General features: G+C 39.0%; 1 protein-coding gene across 1 annotated transcript; it reads left to right on the top strand.

The window, feature by feature from the left end:
* The first annotated feature begins 3,963 nt into the window (after nucleotides 1–3,963).
* LOC111626794 (iroquois-class homeodomain protein irx-4-like) lies at nucleotides 3,964–9,954 on the top strand. Its single transcript, XM_023370301.1, has 6 exons — nucleotides 3,964–4,291; nucleotides 4,526–4,702; nucleotides 7,886–7,977; nucleotides 8,198–8,523; nucleotides 8,805–9,275; nucleotides 9,620–9,954. The coding sequence occupies exons 1-6, from the start codon at nucleotides 4,247–4,249 to the stop codon at nucleotides 9,733–9,735; spliced, it is 1,227 nt and encodes a 408-aa protein (XP_023226069.1). The 5' UTR covers nucleotides 3,964–4,246; the 3' UTR covers nucleotides 9,736–9,954.

Genomic DNA, 9,954 nt, shown 5'->3' with positions numbered 1-9,954 from the left:
CTTCTTGAGGTTCATTGAGGTTCAACATGTGTTGGAAGTCATTGCTAAACCCCCCAATTGAATCCATTACTACTACAGTAAACAATGTAAAATAACAGTAACAGATCGAGTACGGTCGACCTCCCAACGACGGCCATCTTTTACGCTACGTGTCCGTTGTTTACAGTTTCGACTGTATGAGTTAAATGAATGAATTTAGAGAGAAATATAAATAAAAAGCTGTAAATCTATCGAAGAACGTGCAGTGGAGCATGAATTTTTAAATTCTTTCACCTAACTGGTTTGTCCAGTTTAACGTCTTTTCGAGTAAACATGACGAGGAAGATCTGTTCACTTCCGGATGACGTGATGTGTTCGTTAGTTTTTGTTTTTATATTATTTTTATTCTTGTTGTAAATCTACACCCCATCTTATTAATTCGTTCTTGTCTCTCTAGTGATTATGACCGTTTATGGACTCCCAAAAGAGGGCCCTGAGGCCTCTAAACTATTAGCTTTGTTCCCCTTCGGAAGAAATGTTGCGGTGAGGTTGGATCTCAAGGAACGAGGGTCTTTTTTAGAGTTATCACTACATAGAATTTATGGGCATACAGCATTGGAGTGTATGAAACCACTGGTGGAGGATTCGAGCCTCACCGACCACGTGGAGTTTCCCGGTTTTCTTCACCTAAATAGGCGCAGTTTCCTATAGAAAGTCTTCTCTGGAGAGCAGATCGCCCGATACAGACACGAGAGAGGATTAATAGGGTATGAATGGATAAAATAAGTAAAGTGGATCGATACGTTGGGATATCCTGAATAGGATTTAAGGGCTGGATGAAACCACCGAACACTGAAACTCGTCGAGCACGTGGGGTTTACCAGGTTTTCTTCGCGTGCCGGACACCTAAATGGGGGGAGGCAGTTTCCTACAGAAAGCTTTCTCTGGGGGGGCACATCGCCCATTACAGAGATAAGAGAGAATTAATAGGATATGAACAGTCAGGTTGGGATATCCTGAGTAGGATTTAAGGATGCACAATTGTTCCTAATATATTCACCACACTACAATGGATGAAACCACCAAACACGCGGGTGTTCTTCACATGCCGAACACCTAAATGGGGCCAATTTCCTACAGAAAGAGCGGATCGCCCAATAACAGTCCTTAAATTGTTGGAAACCTTTTAATTAGGTTAATTAATCAGCCATTTGTAATGCTTTAAAACCTTGAAATTACAATCGGTAGGGCCTTCAAAAAAAGAAGGCAATTTCCACAGAAAACACCACTGTTCCACTCGCATCCCATATACCGAAAGAGGAGCATCCAAGTTTGTGGAGCGGCAATTTGTACCATCTCGCCTCCTTATATTTAGATCAGGGGGTGGTTTCGGGTGTTGGAAAATAATTAAATTATTTTTATAATTGTTTCTTTCTAAGTAATCGGCCGTTTCAACCTATCAGCAGTTACGCCCATTGAATGAAAACTATAATTAAGTAGCCCCATAAAAGATAAATTGTCCTCTTTTAAAAGGTCGCCCCCTCGAGATGTATCCGATAGGGCAGTAAATGTATATTTAGAATAATATTTCACTTGGTAAAATCTAGTTTTTTTTAGCCCTTATCATGATTTAAATCTTGGTGGAACAAGGTCAAAAAAATTTTAAAGGGCGTGTTTACCATTTCGTGAATATGCGAAATTGTAAATTATGAGTTTCCTTAATTCTTCCAGGGTTATTTTTAGCGATATTTTTCCGCACTTTACTCAATTAATTCCTCAATTTTGAGAGTATTTATACGAATTTTTATCCATTTTTCTGCGGAATTTCCTGGCTTTGACTGAATTAATAAAACCCGTTTGTTCCGAGTATAAAAAAGGCTAGTTGAGAAATTTTAATCGGATTTTTATACTCTTATTTAGCCTGAAAGTGAGCTTTTTGTACATTTGTTTCAATTCGTACGAGCCTGTGAACCTGGAGGTAAAAGCCGAGCCTGAAAATTTGTGCATAGACGGGAGCATAATTTCTCCCTTTATCTGCACTCCTTCTGTAATTCAGGCTACGCGAAATATATTTTTATAAATCAGACATTTGTATTACTTTTATTAAATGCCTGTGAATCTGAAGATAAGATCTGAGCCTGAAAAATCTGAGCGTAAACTGTAGCACATGTTTTCCTTTATCTCCAGTCTTTCTATAAGTAAGGCATGACAAAATATATTTTTTATTAAATATAAATAAGGCTTTTGTATTAATTTATAAGGTGTCAAGCCTGAAAATCCACACATATAAAGACAAATTTCGTATATTCAGAGGTAGTAAGATAACTATTTTTTTATAAATTAATCTTTGCATTAATGTATTGGGCCTTCTTTAAAATAATTAGCCTGAAAATCTGTTCATAAATACGAACATTTTCGGTATTTCCTTCGGTCTTTTAAACTCAAAAATAGGCTTTGAAAGTGTGAAAAGTTTCAGGCTTTTTATTAGAATAAAAAGCCTGAAAATCTATATACAAAGAAGCAGTTTATTCGGCTTACTTATATCCTTTATAACTAAAAAAAATAGGCTTTATTATAAATAAGGCCTTTGTATTAATCTACTGACAGTTTTATAAGATACTAAGCCTAAAAATCTATATATAAACAGAAGGCTGTTCATTTCCTTTAACCTTTTAAACTAAAATAATGCATATTTTCTTATATTAAGTTTGATAAGTGATTAAAACCTGAAGATATAGGCTATTATTGTGTTTTAAAATGTTTTTTGTAATTCAGGCTTGACCAAATAGGATTTTAAAAATCAGGCTTATATTTTAATCTATTATAGATAATGCTCTTAAAGGTGAAAGCCTGAAAATCTGCACGTAAACAGGAGCATTATCCTTTAGTTAAAGGTTTAAATTAGCCTGTAAAATACTAAAATAAAAATTACAGTTTCTTAAATAAGACTTTTGTAGTTAAATAATTTTTAAATGAGCCTTTTTTAAAATAAATAACAATTAAAAAAACAGGCAAGACAAAAAAAACTAGATCATTAACTCTTGTTTAAGAAAAAATTCTGCTTGTTTCTTCTAATTAATCAGATTAATTAGCAGGCTCCTGCTCTAGATCATTAATTAAAGTATAAAATGTATAACCTTGTGTAAAGTGTAAATCGTTTTACAAGTAAATAACCTGAAAGGCCTCAAAAGGCCTTAAAAAATGCATTCAATTTATGATTAGATAACACTTAAGCAGTTTACGAGCTTAAAAAAAAGGCTTTCCAATACTTATTAATTAGTTTTTAATGTAGTTAAGTCAGCCTCATTTTATTTAGAAAGGCTTTCTTTCATAACGTTATGTTACTAATAAGGCTACCAGTCTTAACAGTAGTGTCGCTCTTAATCTGCTTGCTAAGTTACACAGGCAAAACATAAGCCTGAAAACACCTTAACCAAGTACCCAGGCTTATTCTTAGCTTGATTTTTATTGGTAATATAAGCCTCATTTCATCCCGAAAGGCAAAAATCGAGAGTTTCTTTTATGCTTGACATCACAAAAGGAAGCCTCGATGACGTTTGCCTTTCACACACTGACGTTAATGATAAGGCTACCAGCTTAAACGTAATATCACCCTTAGCTTGCTTGCTAAGCTACATAGGCTTAGAATAAATTTGAAAATATCTCAGGCTCATACTTGGCTCGATTTATTCGCAAGATAAGCCTGAATTCAGCACTTAAAAGAAGGCTTCTCGTAAGGCTCGTGTATATATAAACGAAGGCTAATTGTCAATTTTAAACAAGCCTTACCTCATTTAGGAAGGCCGAAATCGAAGAGAAAACGTTCGACATATAAAAATAAAAATAAAAAAAGTGGGAGAAGCCTTCCAGCAGGGGAAGTGGCGCCTGCACGTTCGAGACTGCAGTATATACACACACACACACACACACACACACAAAGCAGGAAACTACGTGGAAGGCGTGGTTTGGTGGCCGTCAATCAAGCGTAGCAGTGGGAGGAGCCTGGGCAACAACCGTATCTTCCATGTCATTCAATGATGGTCGGTGTAGAGTCGTGCTTACTCCATTGGCCTGCTTCAGACGGTACATGCACTAACTGTCGATCATGTTGTAGCCAAAATACAGCTGTTTAGCCCTGTTTGTTCTACTACATGTCAACAGTTTGATCTAAAAGTGTCAATTAGCAGCACTTTCACATTGCCCACTTTCGCATTTTTGTGTAGCAAAGATGGATCCTCATGCGGATACTTTCTCGTGATGTGACACCATGTCCTACTCGCAGTTTGGATACTCTTATCCACCTTCCAGCCAGGTAAGTTGCCCCCTTCGTTTCCCTATGCCTCATATTATATATTTTTTGAAGGTTTAGAATTTAAAAGAAGTGCAGGAATCTCCCTCTTTGACGGCCCCGAGCTGCCAAACTGCTTCCAAGAGACAAGATAATTAGACATAAGTTGTAGGGACACGCCTGTTATTACAGTGCCTGAAGTACCTGCACTTAATCACAGTGTTGGTAAGAGTCATTTGTAACCCTTACATGTTACAGCTGATGGTTGGAAGCCAAGCGGGCAGCAGTCCTGGCACCTGCTGTGAACCCACTACCGCGTCTGAAGGCCTGGCCACCACTTACGATCCGTGCATCCTGTCTACCTATGGACCACGATTCTACCCTGCTACTTCGTACCCGGCTGAAGCTGCACCTTCTACAATATACCCCTCCTTCGTAAGTACCAGATTCGTGTATTCTACTTAGCCTTTAAGTCCCTCGCGAGGATCCCTACGTAACTCGATTTGAGCCATTATTAAATTCCTCCTGAGGATCCTACAAGATGGGCGGTTTCAGAAGCGATCTTCTTAGGCCATCCAGGAATGCTCCCGCCAGTGAAGGCGATTTTATATTTAAGATTTATAAGGCCCTCGAGTGGAGGATAGGCGCCATTTTATCCCATTTCTCAACGTTGAGAATCTGTTACTGTTGTAACGTTTTTATTGCGCGTTACGAAGTAACGGGGAGCGATTTTGTTGATGGAAAAATAAAATTGAGCCACTCTCCGAGGAATCTAATCTAATTCTACGCTGTTTTGTCCTTAAATTTCGTGAAAGCGTAACTTTTCTCGGGAGTAACGGCGATGTTTTCACCTAGAAAACACTCTGTTACGTAACTTGTAGTGGTGGCTTGTACTGTTTTAATTTCGAAGTTTAAGGTTTTCTAAGCGCGTATCTCACAGTATATCATTTTGAATGATTTAGGCCTGTGGCGTAACATATACTCACGTTACGCGCTATCAAACAAACCATATGTTTGCCTATTTTCTATAAGTTACCGAAGCACGGAAGGACTTAAATTAAATCGTTATATAGTTTTCTTATTCAAATTTTATCCGAGATAATAGGGCCTTTAGAGTGAAGTTACGCCGTTAAAATGCTGGAAAATTATTATATAATCCGTAACTTTTATTGTAGATAATCTGCAGTTGCATGCGCTAGTGTAGTTACAAAGCACCCCAAGGGCCTTAAAATAGCGCATTAAGATGGCAAAGTTTAAAGGCCTGACGGTATCTTGTCATCGGGATCTTTCGTCCGCTGTATAATGACCTAAGGCCTCTTTGTTTTTTTTAGGATTTTTTTGTCTTTTAGGCCCGTTTCCGAGCCTCATAAAGCGCCTTATCTCACCACGTCCTGTGTCGATAATTTTTTATCTTCCATTGGCTTCCTGCCATTATTGATATGAGGTCTAAGTGATGCGAGTCTTATTAGTTCCGGAATTGGAAGTTATTGAAAGAAGGGCCTTATTTATCCAATTATTTTCGACTTTAATTGGAACTTTTGGCTAAAACGGCGCGTGAAATCTGGGTGGAGATCGCACTTAGATAGGCATCTAAGACCATAAAATAAGACCCCGCCACGTCCGATTCGGACTATCTGATTAGATAGCCACATCCTTGATGACTTAATAAGCTTTTTAGTGTATTCTGAGCCTTAATGAGCCTGTTTCAGCCTGGTTGTAAGCAGTGTTACCGCTGAAGGCACGCCAAGACCCCTGAAAAGATGTCTACTTCAGCGGTGTCAGAATTAGCTTCTGCGGTGTTTTTATTAACGCTAATGCCTACAATTGCTGTTCTGTTATGCAAATGAGGCCGGACGGAAATTATAGGCCTTTTAAATATATATTATCTCCCCTTTTCTGATGTGTATAAAATCAAGGCCCTTCGGACTTCTCCCCAAGTACCAATTAGCCTATGGGTGGAGCAGTTGTGAGTTACAAAGACAAATAGGAGGGCAAAAATCGTTAAAATCTCCTGGCGTGTACATAAAAAGAGAAGGCATAATTGATATATGCCCTCTTTTGAAAAGATATTGACGTTTCTAGGCCTTAATATGTGCATTAAAACACGTTATATCTGCATTCTGCCTTCTGCGTTTGCTGAATGGTTACTTTCTCCTGAAAATTTAGACTTTAAATACGCTTCTAGTGTATATTTTAAACTAAGTAACATTTTTTAGCCTGCTGAAGTAGACGAAAGGCTAGGCCACCTTATACAATAAGGATAGGCTACCTTATACCTTATATCAGGCCAAGTTACACGAGAATACGTTCACTCTTAAGTTATAATGTGCCCATAAAGAATGGCCTATGTATGAAGGCTATTCTTGGTATATTTTAGCAGTTATAGCCTTTATAATTAGTTACAGTTTGGTATAATTTAAGGCTATCAGTTAATCTGACTCTACAGAAGATGACTTTCTCTGTAGAAAGCCTTCAGTTTAACGCTTTTTAAGCTTTGTAAAATGCCTATTTTGGGAGAAATGTTTTTAATCTAACTCTTTTCGAAGGCATAAGCCTTAGGCCTTCAATTTGGAAGAGCCTTAAATGCCAAAATAGTTTTTAATATTTCAAATTTAAGGTCTTAAAAGTCAGTTGTTGGAGGTGACTTCTGGTAACTTGTATATGATTTTTAAAGACTTATTTTTAGTGGGAAACTTTATCGTTGCCTTATTATGAAGGCTATAACTTGACATTAAAGACTCATTAATATTTAATACTTAGATTTTTGAACTTGTAGAAATTAAAGAAGTCTTACATATTTGATTCGAAGTAAGCTAATCTGTTTAGAAAGAAAGGCGAAGTGTGGGTCTTCCAACGAAAGTGGATTGCCTTTTCTAATCTCATTTATATCTAAAGCCTTATAATTTAACTTTTTCTACATTCGTGGGCCCTATAATTGACCTTTGCTTCAATTATTCTGTATAAAAATGACAACAGAAGGTGGCGGTTTCACAGGCTTTTCTCTGAAATACAGTGCATGACTAGCCTTCATAGCAATACAGAAACCTTATCTAGTTAGCCTTTATGTAAATTAATTACTATCTGCCTTCATTTAGACGCTCTAAATTAAAGAATAGTGCCTTAATTTTGCCTGAAACAAGTTGCGTTTCATACCTTACTCAACCTACCCTTTATTATATAAGGCTTACACTTATAAGGCTGGCATCAATTACTTATAAATGAGATAATACATAAGGCCTGAAGGCCTATCGATCATGTGAAATGTATCACACGAGGCCTGTGCTAACAATTTCGTTATTGATGTACGGTGTATGTCGTGTGATCAATCCCCGTCCTAGAAAGAAGGCAAAATGTTGGAAAGCCTTTCAATTTTTTTTAAAATTATTAAGCCTTATTTTCTCTTATAAAAGGTTTTAATCGTTTGATTTAGTATATAATTCAACCAATTAACGTGAATAAAACGCTTCAATAGGTAAGAAACATTGCCCTGGTTCTGGACGACTGTACGAAGTAGGGCCTGATTTAATAGGCAATTATGGCAATTTTTGCGTAGAAAATTGAATGTTTATTAAGAATTTAGTGTTTAAAGTCATTAATAAAGGTTAATTTTTGCTACAGAATTCTTACAGCGTCAAAGATGGCGGCGATCCATGGAGAGGACTGCCTCCTACTTCTTACTACTACGCTGATCCTACGCTATCGGCATACGGGTGAGTCGATGCTATTATAGTAATAACACAGCAGCACTCGATTCTGATAGGTAAATATATAAATTACACCATTATGATAGCCTGTAGACACGGGAAAGTACTTACTACCACACAGGAAGCTCAGTACCTAACTACTTGTTCCTTGCAGTAAACTGCAAGAAGTAAGTAGTAACCCGGGCATCCTTTGCTGTGTCCATCTACACTAAAGGTGCATTTACAGGTATGGAGGCTTAGATCTGAATAGTGCACGCAGGAAAAATGTCACCAGGGACTCTACGACGACCCTGAAGGCCTGGTTGAACGAGCACAGGAAGAACCCTTACCCCACCAAAGGGGAGAAGATCATGCTGGCCATCATCACCAAAATGACGTTGACTCAGGTGTCCACGTGGTTCGCCAATGCAAGAAGGAGGTTGAAGAAGGAGAACAAGATGACGTGGGAGCCCCGAAATAAAATAGACCAAGAGGACGACAGTCAGTCTGCAGATCTTAACGATACGGACAGAAGAAACGATGGCATTGGCGCCGCACAAACCTACCCTCCAGGTGTGCATCCCTTTTTTATCTAAAGGCCCCGGGCCTGAGCGCTTACCGTACCGAGTTTCGGGTACTTAAACTGGCCCAACGTCACTGTTTTATACATTTAATTTATAGCCCGATGCTTGATGACGAGTTGAAGTTTTGAGAGTTTTTATGGGGGGTCCTCCATTGTTTTATCGTGAAGGGCACCGATCGAATTCTTAAATATTTCTGAGGGTTCAGTTTAAGAGCCGAAGCGACCCACCCGTAAAATTCATAAAACTGACAAATTCGTTTGTTTCTTACAGAAGAAGAGATCAGCCCCTACGCCCACCAGGACCAGGAGAGACCCATTTATCCCACAAGTTGCGAACCAATCGCCGAATTGACTCCACCAACGTCGACAGAGGCCCACTCTCCAGATATCGAAGCCCTCATGTCGCCCCCAGACAGCAAAGAAGCGGTTGTAGACCAGTCGAAACCGAAAATCTGGTCGCTGGCCGACACTGCAACGAGCAAAAGCCCACCACCCGTTCAGGGACCCGAACCGTGTTCCTGGTACTCGGCACCAACTTCTCATCCCTCTCCACCCTACAATCCACCGAATTATATGGGCACTTACGCAACGGCTGCGCTACCCACCGACACTCCACCTCAAACACCACCCAACATGAAAGTGTCTTCGTTGCATCTGTCACCTCCCAACTACCACACTTCGCTGACTTACTTCGGTAACGCCACAGGAATGTGTGCTGCCAACATTCCATCTCACGTGCATGGTAAGTACCCCCCACTTTTCGCATAAAACATTAAAGTAGAGTGTCTAAAACATGGCGAAGATCGCTAGAAAATTTAGTAATTTTTTACAGCCAGTAAGCTTACTGCTACTACCTTCTTACTAAGAAACTCTAAAGAACGTTCGCGTGTCTAACCGTTCCTCGGCTATTTCGAGGATTTCTGGCAATTTAACTCGAATTTTTAGGGCTCTGTATACTTCTGTATGGAAAGGAACCATATTTAAAATTGTATATCTATGGTTCCTCTCTTAAATACACACGCACGCACACCAAAAAAAAGCGCGTGGAAAAGCGGCGGTTAGCTTATCTCTCCCAATTCTTTACAGAGGACAAACTGGTACCCTGCCCGGGTCACGTCACCGAAGTCAACCTGCCGACGGCGGACTATCGACCGGATTATCCAACAGACGATTACAGTTTGCACTATCGACCCGTGCACTAATCCAACTAACCTCTTTGACAGCATAGAAGCCCATTAAATACCAGCAGAAATGGCAGAAAAGGAGTAAGGTTTCAGGACCAAAAAAATAAAAAAAAATAAAAAATCACCCCCCTCTATTGAAATAACGATGGGAAAGAGTGGGGGACGAAGATGATTCTAATCACATACACACCCCCGATACCCCCGAAAAGAGCACTAATTTAAGAAAATAAAATAAAA

This window comes from Centruroides sculpturatus, unplaced genomic scaffold (genome assembly GCF_000671375.1).
Source record: "Centruroides sculpturatus isolate CEXI.00-Female unplaced genomic scaffold, Cexi_2.0 scaffold203, whole genome shotgun sequence".
Taxonomy (NCBI): domain Eukaryota; kingdom Metazoa; phylum Arthropoda; class Arachnida; order Scorpiones; family Buthidae; genus Centruroides; species Centruroides sculpturatus.
Note: the sequence above shows the minus strand (reverse complement) of the source record. Positions and strands in the feature narration are given on the sequence as shown.